Source organism: Maniola hyperantus, chromosome 20 (genome assembly GCF_902806685.2).
Source record: "Maniola hyperantus chromosome 20, iAphHyp1.2, whole genome shotgun sequence".
NCBI classification, from domain to species: domain Eukaryota; kingdom Metazoa; phylum Arthropoda; class Insecta; order Lepidoptera; family Nymphalidae; genus Maniola; species Maniola hyperantus.
In genome coordinates this window covers 321,744-345,918 of record NC_048555.1, presented here as the reverse complement: position 1 = coordinate 345,918, position 24,175 = coordinate 321,744, and the positions used below count along the sequence as shown (strand labels likewise).

Below are 24,175 nucleotides of genomic sequence, written 5' to 3'. Positions count from 1 at the left end.
CGGCGGCGGCAGCCTGCCCTCGAGGATGTTGTCGATGGTGAGGTCGGCGGAGCGCGACGCGGCCAGGTCGGCGGCCACCAGCGCGCGCGGGTACTGCGGGAACACTTGCTGCACCTGTGGGTGAGCCCCGTAGTGGTTAAACGATAGGTTCTGCAGCACTCAGTTCCAGCAATGAACAATGAAAATGTCAACAGGTTCGACTGCAGCCAAGCGCTAGTCTATAAATAATCATTTCATCTTCAGCAATTCAGAGTGAAACCGACAGAAAGGCTGTGAGGTAAAGTAAGCGGTTCAGGTGACCTGTTCCACCATGGCGTCGAGCAGATGCGGCGCGGGCGCCTCCCGCACGCGCGTCACCTCCACCGAGAAGCTGGGCAGCCACGACACGTAGCGCGATCCTGCAACACGATTATTTTAATGACTAACTTATGCTCGCGACTTCGTCCGCGTGGACTGCACAAAATTCAAACCCCTATTTTAGCCCCTTAGAGATGGAATTTTCAAAAAAATATCTTATTTTTTTAAATAACTATACTATAATATATATATTTTTAGCGCTTTTCAAGTGATACCTTGCATCCCGGGGAAGCACATAGGCTACTTTTAATCCCGGAAAAACAAAGAGTTCCGACAGGATTTTTAAAAACCTAAATCCAAGCGGACGAAATCGCGGGCATTATCAGTAATAAATAAATGATTTTTTCTTTTTAATCATTTTTTTATTTAGTAGGTAATTTATTTTTATCTTTTTATCTAGTTTTTATTATATTTAATACTAGAGGATGCCCGCGACTTCGTCCGCGTGGATTTAGGATTTTAAAAATCCCGTGGGAACACTTTGATTTTCCGGGAAAAAAGTAGCCTATGTCCGTCCCCGGGACGTAAGCTAACTCTGTACTAAATTTCATCAAAATCGGTTAAACTATTGGGCCGTGAAAAGCTAGCAGACAGACAGACAGACACACTTTCGCATTTATAATATTAGTATTTAATATTTTTATTATTTTTACTTATTTTTATTATTTTTACTTTTTTTTGTTTTTAATCTTTTTTATTTTTTTACTATAGGTATAATATACCTACTTGTCTTGAACTCCCTCCTTAAAACTTCCTCGCAAATGGGAGAAAAGTACTATACAAGTCTCGGCCGAAACAGCAATTATCAACCTCGTTTAGTTTAAAAGGAGTCGGCTGGCGAGGCTCCTTTCAAAATCACTTAAGAAGTCCTCGGCTTCGCCTAGGCCTTCCAATATTACTCGGCCAGTAATCGCTTTATTTCAGGCCTGGACTGTAATGTACTATTACCTCTCTAATTCTTAAAGATGGGCGTTATTGGCTATTTATGGCAACGGTTAATCAACAGTTATTTGGTTTCAATACCGATATTGATAACTGTTGCCGAATATCGGTATCAGAGTTGTGTTACAACCAATTTAATATGCGCAACGCGCAGCGGTTTCCGTAGTAGTAACTAAGCTAGCTGCCGTATCAATACCGTCTGTATAGCTAGCGCGCGCATATTCACTAAAATAGAACCAATCTGACTTTCATGAATATCTTGAAGTAATCACAACCTTAAGTTCATAGCAGCAAAGTTTAATTTGATCATTGACATAGGTCAAACTATAGTGGACGCCTGCACGAATAGTTTGCCACAGTCCAGTTAACCAAAAACATTTCACGAAGATTGATAAACCAAAGAGGACCTTATCTCTATTACTCTAAGGCTAACTGTATTAAGATTGATAGATCAAAGTGTAATGGACAAGTACTTGTACAGTTAAGCCTTAGCGTAATAGAGATAAGGTCGGCTTTGGTTTACCAACTTCTTAGTTACTAAGCCGGTAGCCAATAACCGTTCCTTCTCAGCTTTCAGTGAAAGAAAGAAAGAGAAGGCATAATTATTGCGTTTCTAGTTACCAAAAAACCAAACAATGCATTGTCAGTTGCCAGTTGGCAGTGTTGCGTTGTCAGGTGGTTCGTCATAGATGATAGCTGATAACCGTTGTTAGCTACGACAATAACGCTACGGTACGCTATAGGCCCGGCAGCGGTTTTCAGTTAAGTTAAGCTATAGCGGACACATGTCTACTAATTCTTAGAAAACTGGTACAATTAAGTAAGTATCGATAGTTATCGACACGTATCGTCTGTAGGTCGAGATGACTCACCGTCGAAGTGGAACAGATGGTTGGGGCGCACATCGACGCGGGGCGGCAGCGGGCCGAGCGGCGGCAGCGGCGCGCGCGGCGCGAGCGGCGGCTCGGGCGCGGCGGACAGCGCGCGGCGGCACGTGGGGCACGACGCGTCCTGCTGCACCCAGCGGCACAGGCACGAGCTAAAACAACCACCACCTTTAGTCTGCGGCGGCCTACGGGGCGGGGGCGGGGGCGGGGGCGGCGTTGTTGTGGTATATCCGCCACTTACTTGTGGAACAGATGTGCGCAGGGCAGCTTGCGCGCCTCCTTCATGGGCTCCCAGCAGATGGCGCAGTTGTCCTCGTTCTTTTGTACTTCTTCCGCGCTCGCCATCGGGTAACTGGGGACCAAACAAAACTGTTTATGTGGGAACTGTAACATTATTTATTTATTGATTATGTCAGAACATAAAAGCTGCACCTTGCTACTAGCTACGTTTATGGTACTCTTCCTGCGACAATGCATTTTAGCCAATAGCGAGAGAGTGTCGGCTAAACTGTAGCTGTCAAGCTGCAGCAATAAGCCTCCAGCTTATATCTAATGTCTCCGAACAGCTAGTTAGGCTGAAACTGACCAGGGACAAATCTCTTTGATTTTGCGATGGTGACACGGAATATACGGTTTCATTTATAAACGGGACACGTGGAAAAACGCGTGCGAGCAGCGTATTTCCCTGTGCTGTGATTATGGCAATCTCTTAACCAACATTAGAGCTTCGCTGCGTTTTCCCGCACAACTTGTAGGTATCTGAACTAAAAACCAAACACTCGGTTTTTGTATTACAATCCATGAATTCAACAAATTAAAATATAATGAAAAAGGAGAAACATTCAGACAGACAGACACAAAAACTATCATTATGTCATCTTATTTTAACCGCAAACAGCAGTCAGGAATCGACTAGGAAATAGCACTCGTGTGACCTCGCCCGAGCCCCGAGGACACAACTTAGTGATCGGAATGCCACGCGCGGTAACCATTTATTCGCACCTCACTAACCGCAAACATTTGCTAATCACATAATCACATAATCACATGATCGCTAATCAGTCATCGACCGACGACCGACGACCGGCGACCGACCAGGTCGTAAATAAACAACACTGTGAATCATTCATAGATTAAATTGTTAAGGATTTAAAAGTATTTTTAAATAAGTGATTATAAATCGATCGATAATGTTATTAGATAACTTACGGCACTACAATATGCAGGGTTCAATAATCCAGACTTAATCATTTAGGTATTAAATTATTGAATAAAATTAAGAATTTAAAAAAAATGGTTGTGTGTATAATTTGCGTAGATAGGTGAACGACAAACATTATTGAGTTTCACTTCTTAGAGCCCTCGCCCACGGCGACTTTTTGTAGCGATGCTGTCGCGCGTTTACTAAACGCACGCCAGCATCACTACTAACGCGTGTTAGTCGCATTTGCAACGTGCTACTGCATCGCGACTGTATCGATGCAAACGCGCGACTTTGTCGGATAACATCGGGGGAAGAACGGAGGGAGGGTGGCGCGTGAATAGAGAACCGAGCATCAGTGCAACATTTTTTCTCGTTTGCATCGACACAGAAGCGCGACAATATCCCGTTTGCATCGCGACTGAATCTGAGACCGTGGGCGAGGGCACACAGCTAGCGACCGCTTCGCGACTGTATCGATGCGGACGCGCGACAGCATCGCTACTGTATCGCTACAAAAAGTCGCCGTGGGCAAGGGCTCTTATATGTACTTTATAGGATTATTAATGATACTTTATTACTCGCCGGACATACATTTTTTCCATCTTCAATTTAAAAAGCGATGTCATTTTCGTGATCAGCTCCCCAAAAATTCTCGTACGTGACAACCACATGTTGCGTGTGTGTGTGTTGTGTGTGTGTGTACGTACTTGCGACTCATGTGCGTGGCGAGCGCGGCGTAGAGGCGGTGTCGGCGCAGACGCGCCAGCAGCGCGTGCAGCAGGTGCCGCAGCTGCATGAGCAGCACCAGCGACGCCATGGACACCACCACGTTGCTGTACACCACCATGTGCGCCACGTGGCACGTCTCCGTCACCAGCGACACCGCCTGCCGACGCAACAACAGCCTCATCAACACCTCTCAACTGCATCCTCCTCATGCCTCATGATGGCCTCGTGAACATGAAGAGCGGTCGATTTCTGGCCGTAGCTGAAGCCGATTCATCGGATATCGCCACTACTTGCGACTGGAGCCGAAGAAGAGTTCAAGATTGGCAAAACGTAAATAAAATAATGTTTTTGAAGTTCCGAATCTCTAGAGAAAAAAAGAAACCCTTATAGGATCACAAGTAAAGAGGAAAATGTATTATTTCTTGTACGATGGTACGGAACCTTTCGTGTGCGAGTCTGACTCGCACTTGGCCAGCGCAGTAGACCATGGCAAGACCCTTCTCATTCTTAGAGGAGACCCGTGCTCTGTAGTAGAAGTGAGCTGGCGATGTGTTGATTAAAGAAATCATTTAAGTAAATAAATTCATTACTTATTAACTTATTTATAAGAAAAAAGAAAAACAAAACATGCTATACCCAAAAATAGGAATAGTAATAGTTATTAAGAAGTAAACAAGCTTTAAATTAAAAATTAAAATAAGTGGTTAAACTACTATCAAAAGAAATACATTCAAATATAACCTTCACAATTAAAAATAAATATCCTCAATTACAACGATAAAGAAGTGCCCACTTATAATGTTAACCAACGACTAATTATGGTAAACGAAATATTACTTTTGAAAGTGCTCAATTGTACAATAAACTTCCTAAAAATATTAAACAGTTGCACTGTTTATTTTATTTTATTTTATTTAATATATAAATATATAAAATGTTGTAAAAAAAGTGTAAACATTTTTAAAAACTACTCAAGGCCTATTTTAGCAGTAAAACTTAAATTATGTTTAAGTTAAGTTAATAATAGTAATCTTATGAAATTAATTGTTACCAAGTGACACTCGCGCCATCAAGACAAATCTAATGTTAAAACACGAGAAAATGCATAGAGTAAGTTTTCTGGTTTTAGGGCCCTCTGGTGTGAGAAGGAAGTACTTACATCAAAAGCAAGATGTGTGTAGTAGGCCGCGGGCCCGGCCGCGTCGGCGTCGTGCGCGCGCAGCGTGAAGCGCGCCACCACGTGCAGCGCCGACACGCCTACCAGCAGGCACTGCAACAGTCATCACATCACAATACCAGTGCAAGCCTGTCCACTAGGCAGCAGCAACCTATCGACATGTCTGCGCCGATGTCACTGAGAGGCTCCCAGCGACATACGGATAATATACCATTACCTCCGCTGTTTTTTTGACCGATCTCCCCGAAACCGCTCTGCTCAGGCTTTGTTCGCTTTTTGACCGATCTCCCCGAAACCGCTCTGCTCAGGCTTTGTTCGCTTTTTGACCGATCTCCCCGAAACCGCTCTGCTCAGGCTTTGTTCGCTTTTTGACCGATCTCCCCGAAACCGCTCTGCTCAGGCTTTGTTCGCTTTTTGACCGATCTCCCCGAAACCGCTCTGCTCAGGCTTTGTTCGCTTTTTGACCGATCTCCCCGAAACCGCTCTGCTCAGGCTTTGTTCGCTTTTTGACCGATCTCCCCGAAACCGCTCTGCTCAGGCTTTGTTCGCTTTTTGACCGATCTCCCCGAAACCGCTCTGCTCAGGCTTTGTTCGCTTTTGACCGATCTCCCCGAAACCGCTCTGCTCAGGCTTTGTTCGCTTTTTGACCGATCTCCCCGAAACAGCTCTGCTCAGGCTTTGTTCGCTTTTTGACCGATCTCCCCGAAACCGCTCTGCTCAGGCTTTGTTCGCTTTTTGACCGATCTCCCCGAAACCGCTCTGCTCAGGCTTTGTTCGCTTTTTGACCGATCTCCCCGAAACCGCTCTGCTCAGGCTTTGTTCGCTTTTTGACCGATCTCCCCGAAACCGCTCTGCTCAGGCTTTGTTCGCTTTTTGACCGATCTCCCCGAAACCGCTCTGCTCAGGCTTTGTTCGCTTTTTGACCGATCTCCCCGAAACCGCTCTGCTCAGGCTTTGTTCGCTTTTTGACCGATCTCCCCGAAACCGCTCTGCTCAGGCTTTGTTCGCTTTTTGACCGATCTCCCCGAAACCGCTCTGCTCAGGGTTTGTTCGCTTTTTGACCGATCTCCCCGAAACCGCTCTGCTCAGGCTTTGTTCGCTTTTTGACCGATCTCCCCGAAACCGCTCTGCTCAGGCTTTGTTCGCTTTTTGACCGATCTCTCCGAAACCGCTCTGCTCAGGCTTTGTTCGCTTTTTGACCGATCTCCCCGAAACCGCTCTGCTCAGGCTTTGTTCGCTTTTTGACCGATCTCCCCGAAACCGCTCTGCTCAGGCTTTGTTCGCTTTTTGACCGATCTCCCCGAAACCGCTCTGCTCAGGCTTTGTTCGCTTTTTGACCGATCTCCCCGAAACCGCTCTGCTCAGGCTTTGTTCGCTTTTTGACCGATCTCCCCGAAACCGCTCTGCTCAGGCTTTGTTCGCTTTTTGACCGATCTCCCCGAAACCGCTCTGCTCAGGCTTTGTTCGCTTTTTGACCGATCTCCCCGAAACCGCTCTGCTCAGGGTTTGTTCGCTTTTTGACCGATCTCCCCGAAACCGCTCTGCTCAGGCTTTGTTCGCTTTTTGACCGATCTCCCCGAAACCGCTATGCTCAGGCTTTGTTCGCTTTTTGACCGATCTCCCCGAAACCGCTCTGCTCAGGCTTTGTTCGCTTTTTGACCGATCTCCCCGAAACCGCTCTGCTCAGGCTTTGTTCGCTTTTTGACCGATCTCCCCGAAACCGCTCTGCTCAGGCTTTGTTCGCTTTTTGACCGATCTCCCCGAAACCGCTCTGCTCAGGCTTTGTTCGCTTTTTGACCGATCTCCCCGAAACCGCTCTGCCCAGGCTTTGTTCGCTTTTTGACCGATCTCCCCGAAACCGCTCTGCTCAGGCTTTGTTCGCTTTTTGACCGATCTCCCCGAAACCGCTCTGCTCAGGCTTTGTTCGCTTTTTGAACGATCTCCCCGAAACCGCTCTGCTCAGGCTTTGTTCGCTTTTTGACCGATCTCCCCGAAACCGCTCTGCTCAGGCTTTGTTCGCTTTTTGACCGATCTCCCCGAAACCGCTCTGCTCAGGCTTTGTTCGCTTTTTGACCGATCTCCCCGAAACCGCTCTGCTCAGGCTTTGTTCGCTTTTTGACCGATCTCCCCGAAACCGCTCTGCTCAGGCTTTGTTCGCTTTTTGACCGATCTCCCCGAAACCGCTCTGCTCAGGCTTTGTTCGCTTTTTGACCGATCTCCCCGAAACCGCTCTGCTCAGGCTTTGTTCGCTTTTTGACCGATCTCCCCGAAACCGCTCTGCTCAGGCTTTGTTCGCTTTTTGACCGATCTCCCCGAAACCGCTCTGCTCAGGCTTTGTTCGCTTTTTGACCGATCTCCCCGAAACCGCTCTGCTCAGGCTTTGTTCGCTTTTTGACCGATCTCCCCGAAACCGCTCTGCTCAGGCTTTGTTCGCTTTTTGACCGATCTCCCCGAAACCGCTCTGCTCAGGCTTTGTTCGCTTTTTGACCGATCTCCCCGAAACCGCTCTGCTCAGGCTTTGTTCGCTTTTTGAACGATCTCCCCGAAACCGCTCTGCTCAGGCTTTGTTCGCTTTTTGACCGATCTCCCCGAAACCGCTCTGCTCAGGCTTTGTTCGCTTTTTGAACGATCTCTCCGAAACCGCTCTGCTCAGGCTTTGTTCGCTTTTTGACCGATCTCCCCGAAACCGCTCTGCTCAGGCTTTGTTCGCTTTTTGAACGATCTCTCCGAAACCGCTCTGCTCAGGCTTTGTTCGCTTTTTGAACGATCTCTCCGAAACCGCTCTGCTCAGGCTTTGTTCGCTTTTTCCTCTAATAACTTCGCTAATACATCCCACAGAGTTCTCAGTAGTCGTGTCAGTTTACCTCGGCAGCCATAAACGCGAAGGTGTCCTTCCCGGCAGGCAGCCCCCAGGCGAGCGCCACGGCGGACAGCGCGGCCGCGGCCAGCAGGATGCCCACCAGCAGCCCCAGCAGCCGCGTGTGCGCCCAGCGCGCCACGTTCGGCGACGACGACAACTGCAGGCAACAGGGGGCACCGTTAACAAGTGACCTTTATGAAAAAACCGGCCAAGTGCGAGCCAGACTCGCTTGAAGGTTCCGTACTATTGGTATATTATTATTTTACGTCGTATTTTTTCGACATTTACACGATAAATCAAAAACTATTATGCACAAAAATCGGTTTTAGAATGTACAAGTAAAGCCCTTTCATAATATGATACCCCACTTGGCATAGTTATCTTACTTTGAAACATGAAAATACTAATTATTTGTTTATGAACACATATTTTTTTCCCATAAATTCACGATTTTCAAATTTATTCCTTTATTTTTACTATAAGATGATACCTACCTAGCAAATTTCATGATTCTTGGTCAACGGTAAGTACACAATAGGTTTTCTTGACAGACACGACGGACAGACGGACAGACAACAAATTGATCCTATAAGGGTTCCTTCTTTCTTTTTGAGGTACGGAACCCTAAAAATTCTTAAGTCCGATAACATAATTATGATAGTCTATCATGAACTTTTGGCTTCAGTACGAAAAATTGAGTCCGATGGACCACAATAAGGACGGTAACCTCGTGAGGTCACCTCATGAGTCATGAGGTCACCTTATGAGATGCCGACACGATGACGATAAGGGAAGTATTTTCATATTTAGCTCATAAGGTTATCATAGCACGCTAAATGCCCAAAAAAATAAAACTCGCTTTATTCGGTCGGTGTGCTAGATTTATATTTATCAAGATCTTAATGTTACTGACCACTACAATTATTAAGTACAAGCTCATGCTCGCGTTTTCGTTCGCGTGGACTACAAAAATTACAACCCCTGTTTTACCCCCTTAGGGGTTGAATTTTCAAAAATCTTTTCTTAGCGGATGTCTACGTCATAATAGCTATCTGCATGCCAAATTTCAGCTCGATCCGTCCAGTAGTTTGAGCTGTTCGATGATAGATCAGTCACTCAGTCAGTCACTCGTCACCTTTTCCTTTTATATATTTATCGAAGATGGTTTATTTAATACGGCCCTATTTATTTAAATCTGGAGCGAGCCTTAAAAACCTGTTTAATATATTAATAATCTAATTTGGCTAAATACTGGTCATAATCAAATATAAAAAAAACCCGGCCAAGTGCGAGTCAGGCTCGCGCAATGAGGGTTCCGTACTACAGTCGTATTTTTTCGAAATTTTGCAGGATAATTCAAAAACTATGATACATAAAAATAAATAAAAATCTGTTTTAGAATTTTAGAAAATTGAAAATACAATTATTAGTTCATGACCACAAATTTTATTTTTTGTGTGATCTAACCCTAAATTCACAGTTTTCAGATTTTTCCCCAAATGTCAACTATAAGATCTACCTACCTGACAAATTTCATGATTCTAGGTCAACGGGAAGTACCCTGTAGGTTTCTTGACAGACAGACAGACAACAAAGTGATCCTATAAGGGTTCCGTTTTTCCTTTTGAGGTACGGAACCCTAAAAAAACAACAACATTAATTAGAAGGCATACGCAAATAGTATGCCTTCTAATTAATGTATGCTACTAAGCTATGTCTTGTTTAAATAATTAATTAATTAAACATGCTAATTGGTTAGACATACCGTATAAATGCGAGTTTATCTATTTATACTCGCAAAAACGATCTTAAACTTATTATTTCAAATCTTTAAGATTATTTGTATCTTAATAGTTGATGATCATAGTATTTGTGAAATATTAATTAACATGATGATACCCGCGACTTTGTCCGCGTGGATACAGGTTTTTAATCCCGCGGGAACTCTTTGATTTTCCGGGATAAACAATAGCCTATGTCAGTATGTAACTAACCCACTCCAAATTTCAGGAGAATCCGTCCGGTAGTTTTTACTACAAACATATTATATGATAAAACTTACCGTTTGGCTGAAAAACTCAAAAAACCCATATTTGCGAACTTTAACCTTGATTTTTTGCAAATGTCGGATCGATGGGGACTTTTCACATTTCATCTATAATGGTGTTCCAAACATTCCATTCGTACCAGCTCTATGCGAATTATAGTAACCTTGAATGTTTAACTTGACTGGGCTAAGAAGCAGGTGGAGATTTGTTCAATGTAAACAAATACATAAATATTATACATGTATAAATAAGGTTACTTAGAGGTCTCTACCAACGACCTTAGGGGAGGAAACTAATGAACATCTTCAAAAAATAAAAAACCGGCCAAGTGCGAGTCAGGCTCGCGCAATGAGGTTTCCGTACTACAGTCGTATTTTTTCGAAATGTTGCACGATAATTCAAAAACTATGATGCATAAAAATAAATAAAAATCTGTTTTAGAATGTACAGGTGAAGACCTTTCATATGATACCCCACTTGATATAGTCACTCACTTCGAAAGTTGAAAATACTAATTATTAGTTCATGACCACAATTTAATTTTTTTTTGTGTGATCTAACCCTAAATCGTGAATTTAGGGTTAGATTACAGTTTTCAGATTTTTCCCCAAATGTCAACTATAAGATCTACCTACCTGCCAAATTTCATGATTCTAGGTCAACGGGAAGTACCCTGTAGGTTTCTTGACAGACAGACAGACAGACAGACAACAAAGTGATCCTATAAGGGTTCCGTTTTTCCTTTTGAGGTACGGAACCCTAAAAAATATATAGGTACTTCGCGGGCGCAAAAACCCTGGCCTGTGCTAAACCCAAAGAACGATATCGAAGGAAACCATATTTATCCATACTAATAATATAAATGCGAAAGTGTCTGTCTGTCGGGTAGTATTTCCCGGCCGCTTATAAGCTATTTTGGCGTTTGTAACATATTGGTACAGCGGTAGCTTGCATCCAGGGGACGGACATATTTTTTGTCCTGGAAAATGAGAGTTCCCACGGGATTTACACAGGTCCATCCGTTTAACTAATTGGGTCTTGGTCTGTAGTAATGAAATGACGTAATGTTTTGTATAGAGGTAGTTTATGGGGCTAGAATTCATTATTAAAGAGAATAATTTAAAAAAAAGCTTTTTTTTTAAATTATTAATTATTATTAACATCACGCTGTACGGAAAGCGATTACGAAATAAACTAATTTCGCCAAAACGAAAGGACCATGAAAAAGTAACATTCAGATTTTCGAAAGGAACACTTTCACATTTATAATATTAGTATGGATTATGAATTATAGATATTAGATAGTGATATATATGAAATTCATAGTCCTGACTGACTGACTTATATATCAAGGCACAGCCTAAACCGCTGGTCCTACAGACATGAGATTTGGAGGATGTGTTCTTTGTAGAGACAAGTACCCACTAAGAAAGGATTTTTCGAAATTCCGTTCGTGGGTTAAATGGGGGTTTGAAATTTATGTAGTCCACGCGGACGAAGTCGCGAGCATAAGCTAGTCTGCTTATAAATAAAGTTAATGCATTAAGCAGGTCAAAGACATGTTAATGTGAGCCCGTTGTGCATTGTATCAGTTCAACATAAAATTCTTTTCGGTGAATTTACACACAATGGTACTGATTCTGAACATAACTAAATTTTAGAGCGTTCGCATCGTCTTCTTACTAATGTAATATGAAAAGGACAGATACAGTTTGACAGTTTTAAATTTAATTTTGAGCTGTCAAACTTCGTGCCTATTGTTTAATTTTTGTAGCATACACTAAAATTTATGTATAATGTTCCATCCCGTTTTAGCAATATTAAAATCCATACTTCCATACAAATATTATAAATGCGAAAGTGTGTCTGTCTGTCTGTCTGCTAGCTTTTCACGGCCCACCCGTTCAACCGATTTTGATGAAATTTGGTACAGAGATAGCTTGCATCCCGGGGAACGACAAAGGCTACTCTTTATCCCGGAAAGAGTTCCTTTATCAAAGAGTTCCCACGGGATTTTCAAAAACCGAAATCCACGCGCGGACGAAGTCGCGGGCATCATCTAGTTTACTCTAAATTTAATTTAGAGAAAGACTGTCCAGTTTGTTCACCCCACACACCACTGACACACAATGTCTGGACGAGGGCTAATCGAAAACATCAAGCTAGTCATTCCTACTCATTATTGGATCAATAGAAAGTAGAATGATTAATTAGAGTAACTAATTATTTTGTGGTCATTACTAGTTTATGCCCGCGACTTGTCCGTGTGGACTACACTTTAAAATCCCTATTTTACCCCCTTAGGAGTTCAATTTTAAATTTTATTTCTTGGCGGATGTCTTCCTTATAACAGCTATTTGCATGCCTTTCAGCATGATCCGTCCGTAATTTGACTGCAGCGTTACCACCCGCGCAACAGTTCATCGATCGAAATTATGTATATGAATTTAGAAAGCAGCGCCGCCGCAGCGCGACAGCCTCGCTGCCTCCGCGCGGCACTTTGAGGCAAATTTGTAGGCGCCCTAATATTCGTGTCCAAACAAGAAACCTAAAGTATACTAGCTCTTTGCCGCCACTGTATCCGCACGGAATTTTTCTAATAAAAACTTTTTTTAATATTTAGTTGAATTAATTTTGTTTTTCTACATAACAATAAAGCTGTTATTTATTCGTAATTTCGCGGCCGTAGGTACTATGTAGGTTGTAACCTGAATCGCGATTAGTAGGTACTAGGCTTTAGATAAAGGTGTATACAATCTTACCTCAAAGTACCTTAAAGTCTAATTTTTTTATATTTTCTTCGGAATAGTATAAGAAATCACGTCATGCATTGCCAGATACTTAGTGTCGTGGGAGCCCTCGCCAGACCCCCTTAAACGTTAAAGGTGTCTGGCAGAGGGTTGCCATACCTACTAAGTGTCTGGCAATGCATGACATACTCCAAAGAAAATTAGACTTAATACTTTGACGTAAGATTTTTTACACCTTTATTACCTGTTATCTCCTAAGAAACTTTCAGCTTTTATAAAATAAGGATTTTATAATGGCACTCGCCGACTCTTAGGCTATAGGCATTTTATAATGGCACTCGCCGACTCATACCCTCTAACAAATAAACCTGGAATAGCGGTGGAATAGTTATACTCTGTTTTGTCTTTTTCCTTCAAATGTCAAATTACTGATGACAGAGAAAGACAAAACAGAGTATAACTATTCCACCGCTATTCCAGGTTTATTTGTTAAAGGGTTAGGCTATAGGCATTTTATAATGGCACTCGCCGACTCTTAGGCTATAGGCATTTTTTATCAAATTATTAATGAAATAACTTTTAGTTAATGCCTTAAAATTGATGAGACGGGTTATGAGATTTTTTTACCTGCCTAAAGAACTCACGAATTCGAGAAAAAAGTTAATGATCATGCGCCTATGATCTTTCCGTATTAGTGTAAAAACCGCAGAGCTTAGCTTATAAGATTGTACAGCTCACCAGCTCGCCAACGTGGATACAGTTCCAGCGTATACACAATAGTGCCAGTGTAAAATGGACCTAAACAATCTTGATTTAAACGAAAAAATCTAGAACCGCCGATTTTAATTTCGCAATGTTTCCGCTTGGTGCGCTGGTTGTACAGGCATGGTCGAATTTGAACTCAATTTAAAGTACACCTAAATATATAAAAGGAAGAGGTGACTGACTGACTAATCTATCAACGCACAGCTCAAACTACTGGACGGATCGGGCTGGGCATGCCGATAGTTATCATGACGTAGGCATCCGCTAAGAAAAAATTTTTGAAAATTCAACCCTAAGGGGGTGAAATAGGGGTTTATTTGTGTAGTCCACGCGGACGAAGTCGCGGGCGCGAGCTAGTCAAACAATAAAATCCAACACTCAAGACCGTTACCTTGTAACTAATATGATGCTAGAGATAATGTTACCGTTGTAGTCTGAGACCCTAATGTAATCTAGGTCGCCTAGCAAACTACTACAAGCAGGTAGGCACTAGGCACTAGGCACTAGGCAGTACGCTGCTATGGACAGTTCTTTATCCAGGCAAAGCAGAGAGAGCATAATTATTAGGGAGATACACTACTTTTTTTATAATTTTCATCATAATACTTATTTAACAATGAATTCTATACAATAAGTTATTTTGTATTTAAAAACTTTTTATTTTCTCTCTCAGATTTGACCTTTTAAAACAGCCTGTTTTTTTCTGATATCACGTAGGTATGAAGTTTCAAATAAAAAAATATATATATATATACCGATCACATTTACATAGATATGAAAACACTAGCCTACGACTTCGTCGCGTCGGCGTGGAATTAGGTTTTTAAAAATCCCGTGGAAACTCTTTGATTTTCCGGGATAAAAGTAACATATGTCACTCTCCAGGTCTTTATCTATACCCATGCAAAAAATCACGTCAATCCGTAGCACCGCGCCGTAGCGACGTGATTGAAGGACAAACCAACAAACAAACACACTTTCGCATTTATAACAAGGTACTGATTACTAATGCATTCAGAGAACCCACTAAGGTGACTAAGGGGAACACAAAAACCTGATCAAAGGAAATTAGTTAGCTAAATGGCATGAAGTGTTGCAACCTCACGATTCTCGATGAATGGCAAAAAGTCCCATTGAATCATGGGTTTGTTTGTTTGTTTGTTTAGTTACTTTTATTACGAGTAAGTACCTAAATACACAATGTGTTAACAGGTGTCTTTATCTAAAATAACAGAAATGGAAATTATAACATTTTTACAGTTCCGTACCTCAAAGGGAAAAAAGGAAGCCTTATAAGATGTGCACTTCGTTGTCTGTCTGTCGTGTCTGTCAAGAAACCTACAGGGTACTTCCCGTTGACCTAGAATCATAAGATTTGGCAGGAAGATAGGTCTTATAGCAGACATAAGGGGAAAAATCAGTAAAACCGTGAATTTAGGGTTACATCACACAAAAAAAAATTGTGGTCATGAACTAATAATTAGTGTTTTAAATTTTCGAAGTAAGATAAATATATCAAGCGTGGTATCATATTATGAAAGGGAAAGATCTGTACATTCTAAAACAGATTTATTTTATTTTTATGCGTAATAGTTTTTGAATTATTGTGCAAAATGTCGAAAAAATACGACTGTAGTACGGAACCCTCGAGTCGGACGGGTTTTTATTATGTTGCAACTTAGGTATATGTACAGATGTTTGCACGTCGAGCATGTGTACTCGGTAGTAACAAATAGGTACTTGCATAATCAAACCTATCCTTGCACAGCTGCCCCAGCAGGTGCAGGAAGCCCACGAGCGTGAACCAGCAGCACCACAGCAGCACCTCGTCCATGTACTGCACGTTGAGCACGCCGAACACGAAGATGAACTTGTAGAACACGTAGTTCCAGAACTTGTCCTTGACGCGCTGCGCCTCCGCCACGCGCAGCCGCCCGAACACCAGCCGCTGCACCACGAAGCCGAACAGCGCCAGCGAGCAGTACGCCATGTTGATCAGCGTCTGCAACCAAGCAGCCTGTTTACCGAGAGTGAGAGAAACCTGCATGCCTGAGTGTTCTTAAAGGTGTGTGAAGTTTGCCAGGCTTAGGTCATAACTACTTGGGGTATCACCCCAAAAAGGTTTATAAGTCGAGACTCATTTCTGTATTTGTAGAGCCTAAACGCACGATCGATAGTTGTCCAGCAACTCAGTCGACGGGCAACTCAAGAATCTGTGATTTGTATGCAACTCAGCAACTTCCATACAAATCACAGATTCTAACGGTCGCCGTCGACCGAGTTGCCGGGCGACTAGTCGACCGAGTTGTCGGGCGACTAGTCGACCGTGCTTTTAATACATTCTATAAAGTTCGAAACAAAATTCATGAAGAGTACAAAAATTAAGATTAAGGCTGAGAACTATAGAGCGTGCTTTGACTTTACTCAGACTTAAATTTCAGTTAAAACAAGACAGATTTATGCCTACTATGTAAAGCTGTCTCGTTTGTCTAAGCAAAGCCAAAGTGCGCTCTATAGCTATCTCAACTTAGAGTGTGACAATTCTGTGTTTCCATTTCACACAGCATCAGCTCGGTCTGGATAGTTACCATAACATAATTACTTTGTTCCATGAAGATTATTTTATCTAACAATCCAATGTCAAGTTTAATGGTACTTATTTATATCGATAAATCGACAGACTATGAGTTGATCTCGAAAGGAACTGTTAATTAATTATTAAAAAGTTAGAAACACAGCAACAAAATAGATTTATCAAGGTCAATGTCGGCCTGTAATCATAGAGCTACGAGCACCTCCTACGACCTGGGCTAAGGCAATCAAGAGTGTGCGAGCGAAAACACTTGCTTCGTTTCTTGTTACAAAGAAAAATACTCTAGTTTATAGCAAACGACTTCCAGGTTCGACTTAGCTTCCAGGTTAGCCCGCTATTATCTTAGACTGCATCATCACTTACTACCAGGTGAGATTGCAGTCAAGGGCTAACTTGTATCTGAATAAATAAATAAAAAACGAACGTAAGTGTGAAATTTCGCTTTCGCTTCACTGTGATAAAAAAAAGTAGTTATATATACGGTCAATCTTCTTACTTTACCACTTTATAATGCAATGAATCTTTGCAGGCAGCGAGTAAATCAGTACCCTTATTATAAATGCGAAAGTGTATTTGTTTGTTGGTTTGTCCTTCAATCACGTCACAACGGAGCAACGGATTGACGTTAATTTTTGCATGGGTATAGTAAAAGACCTAGAGGTAGGCTACTTTTTATCCCGAAAAACGAAAGAGTTCCCACGGGATTTTTAAAAAACCTAAATCCATGCAGACGAAGTCGCGGGCATCAGCTAGTAACATTATAAGATCAAACAGGATTTCAACTTCAAGTTACACCAGCATCTACATTAGTGAATCTGAATATATAACTCGGTGTACATAAATAAATAAATATCTCTATTAAAAATAAAGTAATAAAAAAGTTCCTTTTTAGGGTTCCGTACCTCAAAAGGAAAAACGGAACCCTTATAGGATCACTTTGTTGTCTGTCTGTCTGTCTGTCCGTCTGTGCGTCGTGAAACCTACAGGGTACTTCCCGTTGACCTAGAATCATGAAATTTGGCAGGTAGGTAGATCTTGTAGCTGACATTTGGGGAAAAATCTGAAAACCGTGAATTTAGGGTTAAATCACACAAAAAAAAATTAAATTGTGGTCATGAACTAATAATTAGTATTTTCAACTTTCGAAGTGAGTGACTATATCGTCTTAAATATTATTTCCACCATTTTATAATTTTCTATCTGTGTGAAATCGTCCTGTCATACTCGTTGACATATCTCACAAACTGTGCAGTGAAAGGTTGATCGTGCAAAAATGTATAGACGAGGTCAGATAGCAAAAGCAGTCGATACTAGACAGCGTAAGTAGAGGTCAAACCTAAGTCTGAATAACGTCCTAGCCTACTGTTTTATCCTGTACCTACTTATGTCCACGACTTTGTCCGCGTGGACGACACTAATTTCAAACCCCTCTTTTCAAATCCATAACAGCGATCACGCTCTCATCCGAAATATCTACGAAATGTGTCATAAGCTACCATACAAAACAAAAACCGGCCAAGTGCGAGTCAGAATCGCGCAATGAGGGTTCCGTACTACAGTCGTATTTTTTCGACATTTTGCACGATAATTCAAAAACTATGATGCATAAAAATAAATAAAAATCTGTTTTAGAATGCACAGGTGCACCTTTCATATGATACCCCACTTGATATCGTTATCTTACTTCGAAAATTGAAAATAGTTCATGACCATAATTTAATTTTTTTTGTGTAATGTAACCACAAATTCACGGTTTTCAGATTTTTCCCCGAATGTCTGCTATAAGACCTATCCACCTGCCAAATTTCATGATTCTAGGTTAACGGGAAATACCCTGTGGGTTTCTTGAAAGACCGACAGACAGACAGACAGCCAACAAAATCACGTCAATTCGTTGCTCCGTTACGATTTGATTGAATGATAAACCGACAGACAAACACACTTTCGCATTTATAATATTGGTAATGATATTTTAAATTATTTTATCACTTAACGTTTGAGTTATACAGAATTTTAATTGATGAGTAAGTAAGTAGGTATTCCATGTTCCATGATAACAAGGCATAGATTCGACCTCGGCACGGTTTGACATGCAAATGGATATTATAGTAAGCAGTTATATACTATATTATATAAGCAGGGGGCAGTGCGTGTGTTATATCACGTAGCCACTACCGTCTACCAGTAACCAGTCCTCACCACACCATAACTAAATAGACATAACCTGCCGCGGCCGCCTGAGAGCAAACGATCAATATCCAACATCAGATATTACACACTCAATAACAGATTAGTTTATCTGTTCGACCAAATTGAGCTAAACACGTGATGTCAGCTCACGTTTTATTACACATGATTTTTAGGGTTCCGAATACACGTGTTGTGCCCAATAGTTAACAAGTGTGTGCTTGACAACAACGTACATAGAATAAAAAGATTTTTCAACATTATCAATAAAATATTTGTTAATTAATAACGTTTATTTTAATAAAAGGATTTTTCATTAAAATAAACTTTTGTAAGTGCTTTTGAATCGCCAAATTAATCTACCACTGATTCAGGATGTCTTTCCGGAAGAAAGGAAGATCCGGGAAGTGAGAAAGTGCCACTTTTGAATTGACATTTTGTAAATTATGCCTGTGTTCAAAAGTAAGTATTATAATGAATAAAAAAAGGAAATTTTAATTAAAAGTATATTAAGTCATCCTAAAAAGTTATACTTTTCAAGCTGATGCTTTTCTGCTTTAGGTTTTCAAGCTGATGCTTTTCTGCTTTAGGTTTTCAAGCTGATGCTTTTCTGCTTTAGGTTTTCAAGCTGATGCTTTTCTGCTTTAGGTTTTCAAGCTGATGCTTTTCTGCTTTAGGTTTTCAAGCTGATGCTTTTCTGCTTTAGGTTTTCAAGCTGATGCTTTTCTGCTTTAGGTTTTCAAGCTGATGCTTTTCTGCTTTAGGTTTTCAAGCTGATGCTTTTCTGCTTTAGGTTTTCAAGCTGATGCTTTTCTGCTTTAGGTTTTCAAGCTGATGCTTTTCTGCTTTAGGTTTTCAAGCTGATGCTTTTCTGCTTTAGGTTTTCAAGCTGATGCTTTTCTGCTTTAGGTTTTCAAGCTGATGCTTTTCTGCTTTAGGTTTTCAAGCTGATGCTTTTCTGCTTTAGGTTTTCAAGCTGATGCTTTTCTGCTTTAGGTTTTCAAGCTGATGCTTTTCTGCTTTAGGTTTGCAAGCTGATGCTTTTCTGCTTTAGGTTTTCAAGCTGATGCTTTTCTGCTTTAGGTTTTCAAGCTGATGCTTTTCTGCTTTAGGTTTTTAAAAATCCCGTGGGAACTCTTCGAATTTCCGATAAAACGTAGCCTATGTAAAAGTATATTAAGTCATCCTAAAAAGTATAAAAACTAAAAACTGAAAAACTACAGAGCTACCTATTTATGGTCGGCTTTGATGTCAATAGCATATCTATGTATATTTATAGTTTTTTGTTTATTATTCATACGCATTAGTAAGCTGAAGCCTATTACTGCAATCTCACCTGGTGGTAAGTGATGAATGATGATGCAGTCTAGGATGGAAACGGGCTAACCTGGTAGGGGTATGGCAGTTTTTATTAAGCCCATGCCCCTTTGTTTTCTACACGGAATCGTACCGGGACGCAAAAGCGCTTGGCGGTACGGCTTTGCCGGTAGGGTGGTAACTAACGACGGCCGAAGCCTTCCACCAGACGAAATAGTGGAAGTCAAAAGCAGTATCACAATCGAGGAAGTACAACTGAAACTGTTTTTATCTTTTTTAGAGTCGACTTTACGATAAGGTCTGAAGTCTGAACAAAACAAAACAACTAGGAATTAGTACTAAGTAGGCGATAAACAAGCACTTAGATAACCTTCCAATTGGTGAATGGCCTTCACGGGTGAATATGATTTAAAAACAACCTTTGTTTAACTGATAAGAAATGATTCTTTCATTGTAGGTAAGTCATGATCATTTTACAAGCCTTGTGTAGAAAGACAATACTTCTCTCAGGTGTAATTCCTGAAAATCTTTTCTATTTACAGTTATAGCACACGTAAAGGGGAAAATCCGAAAACCGTGGTTACTTCGCAAAAAAAATATGTGTTTCATAAACAAATAATTAGGAAGTATTTTCAACTTTCAAACTAAGAATACTATAACATGTGGGGTATCATATTATTATGAAAGGGCTTTATTTGTACATTCTAAAACAGATTTTTATTTATTTATAGGCATAATAGTTTTTGAATTATTGTGCAAAATGTCGAAAATACGACTGTAGTACGGAACCCTCGTTGCGCGAGTCTGACTCGCAGTTGGCCGTTTTTTTAAACCAAATCCACGCTGAAGAAGTTACGGGCATCGTCTCTTTAGTACAGAGTTAGCTTGCATCCCAGAGATGGATATGGCTAGATTTTATCCGGAACATCTTATCTACATCTACTCAATAACAAACAAATGAGAGTATTTCACAGTTTATTTATAAGTATAACCGCACTAATCTCGTACGATCATCAGTAGGTACATAAAACTTGGCAACAGACACGCGCGCGGTCTGTACCCGTAGTACAAGATTTTACGTCTCACCAAACCAAACCAAATTCGAGAGTCGAAATACTTCCGCGTTACAGTAAACTGGATCTTAAACGACTTGTTTTAAAGCTCAAGTTTGTCTACACTTCTACAGCCAGCGCTCCAAGCGGAAACATTGCGAAATTAAAATCAGTGGCATTGAATATTTGACTTCAATTCAAGGCTGTTTAGGTTCATTTTACTGTAACGCGGAAGTATTTCGACTCTCGAATTTGGTTTCGTTTGGTGAGACGTAAAATCTTGTACTACGGGTACAGTAGGTACATAAAACTTGGCAGCAGACACGCGCGCGGTCACCACTACGTTGTTTGTAAACAAACAGTACAGTTGGGAATACGCGCAACCGCAAATATGTAGCCGATAGTAAACAATGTTAAATTGATAACATAATATACTCATTATAAGTAGGGGAGCCCAAGAGGCTAAATAGGGATTTAGTCGAGCGTCGTGGGGACATATGGGATTGTGAAGATTAGGTGCTAAAAAAAAGGTTGCCTTTCACTGGTGGGGAGAGCGCGTACAGGTTTTCAAAAATGTAAAAAAAATCTCAAAGAAATACTCAAGCGCTTTAGTTATTAATAGTATATAATGCGCCCCACGTGTTTTTTTATCGCATAAATATTTATCTGCTGGTTTGCATGGTGGGGGTGGTCATACGAAGGTGTAGAAGGGGGCACTCCATCTTAGGCTGCATTATCACTTCCCACCAGGTCTAATTGCAGCCAAGCGCGAGTGTATAAATTTAAAAAAGAAATTACCCAAAAATAATTATCTAAAAAAACTAGACGATTTGGACGCAACCAAAAGTCGAAACTTCGTGACTCTCCCATTTCCTTATGTCACGCTCAAATTGTCAGATCAATGAAATGCACACTTTTCTGCATCTAATTAACTTGCCTTGTCTTAATCTGACGCGCTCGAGTAAATCCCAAAATCCCCTCTTGGGCTCCCCTACCATATGTAACGCTAGGCTGTTGACATCGATGACGTCCGTGTAGTTTTTCCCTCGATTTTGTTGTTGGTTACGCCCATGTAAGGGAGAGTTCACACGTACCAACTACCACAACACGAGGGCGCGGGTGGCCAGTTATTTGTATTGAAATAAATATAGTTTAATTGACATGGACCACACTTAGTCGCCAAATTGCAGCATTTGGGTGATTTGGGATATAAAGCCCTTTCATAATATTATGCTATCCCACTTGGTATAGTTATCTTACTTTGAAAATTGAAAATACTAATATATTTGTTCATGAACACATTTTAATTTTTTTTGTGTAATGTGCCCACAAACGGTTTTCAGATTTTCCGCCTTATGTCTGCTATAAGACCTACCTGCCAAATTTCATGATTTTAAGTCAACGGGAAGTACCCTGTAGGTTTCTTGACAGACCTACAGACAGACAGACAGGCAGACAACAAAGTGATCCTATAAGAGTTCCGTTTTTACTTTTGAGGTACGGAACCCTAAAAAGCAAAAAATTAGGACTCAATTCAAGATTGTAAGCAAATTAATAAAAACATATTGAAGCACCTCTCATAATAAACTTCAGAACTGTTCAGAATGTCGTTCTGTTATTGTCAACAAAGTAATCATCATTGTTAGCTAAGTACCCATTATAGATGGTAATTGGATACAGCACACTTATTAAAACTACATCATTTGCAGTAGCAGGTATCTTTACCTAGTACGCGGCAGGTCGAGGTGGCAATCGGGGAGGGAACGCCCCGCACACCCGCACAGCCTCCGCGCTAACGCGGTGCGGGCGAGCGCGGGCGACGTGCGGGTTAGCGCGGCGTCTCCCCGCCTCATACTCCGATTGCCATCTCAACCTTTCGCGGCCTATACCTAATTGGCGTAGCGCTTGAGACGGATTTAATTATTATTCCAAGATTATTGCATTGAATTGTATGACGACTAGCTTATGTTCGCGACTTCGTCCGCGTGGACTACATAAACTTCAAACTCCCATTTGACCCACTTAGGAATTTCGAAAAAAATGTTTCTTAGTGGATACCTGCTCTTGACAAAGTACACACTCTCCAAATCTCATGTCTCTAGGACCAGCGGTTTAGGCTGGGCGTTGATATATATAAGTCAGTCAGTCAGTCAGGCCACTTTGAATCTATCTGAATATATAAAAGGAAAAGGTGACTGACTGACTGACAGACTGATTTATCAACGCACAGCTCAAACTACTGGACGCATCAGGCTGAAATTTTGCATGCAGATAGCTATTATGACGTAGGCATCCGCTAAGAAAGGGTTTTTGAAAATTCTGAAATTTGTGTAGTCCACGCGGACGAAGTCGCGAGCATAAGCTAGTTTTATATAATATACAGATTGCAAGTGTTTAAAATGTCATTAATATTTTCTTGTATGAAATGAAATGCCATAGAATGTGGGTGGCCTTGCGCCTGGCGGTAACAAAGGCCTTCATTTGTTTACGGACTACGACTGCCACTTGTTTGCACGACATACGTTACAATGTATAGTGGGCCCTGAGCGAGGAGCCTCCAGTGCACCAGGACCTGGACTCGCGAGTTCACGCACCAATGGCACCCGGGGTGATTCGCTAACTCAGTGTCCAACGCTGAATGACAGCCAACGAGCTGAACTGACTGACTCATCTATCAACACACAGCTCAAATGCTATTATGTCGTAGGCATCCGCTAAGAAAGAATTTTTCAAAATTGAACCCATAAGGAGGTAAAATGAGGTTTTGGAATTTGTGTAGTCCACGCGGACGAAGTGACAGAACACATTTTGTACGTCTAGGGTAGAGTATGTCTTAGATCGGAAGTCGTCGCTCATGGGACACGTAAGAGCTACGTAGCGGAAGGCCAATGTCAGGGACACTTTGCTCTGGTCGCGTCACCGGTCGCGTCACCGGCCGCGGCACCGCTCGCCCGGTCGGTGGAGCGAAGCCAACTTGGCGGCGGACTTCTCGAGACCAATGCTGAATAACAAATGTTTAATAACGCATTTTTATCTAACATATTACATTTATTAGCTTTAATATAGGCTTTATCCTCCCTGTTCTAACATAAGTAATTTAAATAACCGCCGTAATTTAAATGCCGCGGAAAAACAGAGCACGTCTTGTCACGACAAAAATTTATGAAATGCTTGGTACAAAAACAAAATATAGCGGATTTGAGAGTGAAAGTTTTAGTCGTTACGCAACCGATAACGTTGCTTTAGTAAGTTGTCCGTTGTTCTCGGAGGATACACATCCGTGTAGGCGTCCGTCCGTCCGCCAGAG

At 41.5% G+C, this 24,175-nt stretch overlaps 1 protein-coding gene across 1 annotated transcript in view; it reads right to left on the bottom strand.

The window, feature by feature from the left end:
* Window positions 1–24,175, bottom strand: part of LOC117991944 (E3 ubiquitin-protein ligase AMFR-like) — a 45,605-nt gene that overhangs the window by 2,843 nt on the left and 18,587 nt on the right. The window contains exons 2-8 of the mRNA XM_069505629.1: window positions 15,464–15,721; window positions 8,161–8,313; window positions 5,279–5,389; window positions 4,098–4,276; window positions 2,428–2,538; window positions 2,172–2,338; window positions 301–398 (exon numbers count right to left, since the gene is read on the bottom strand). Of these exons, the coding sequence (XP_069361730.1) occupies window positions 301–398; window positions 2,172–2,338; window positions 2,428–2,538; window positions 4,098–4,276; window positions 5,279–5,389; window positions 8,161–8,313; window positions 15,464–15,721 (1,077 nt within the window). The remainder of the gene's footprint in view (window positions 1–300; window positions 399–2,171; window positions 2,339–2,427; window positions 2,539–4,097; window positions 4,277–5,278; window positions 5,390–8,160; window positions 8,314–15,463; window positions 15,722–24,175) is intronic.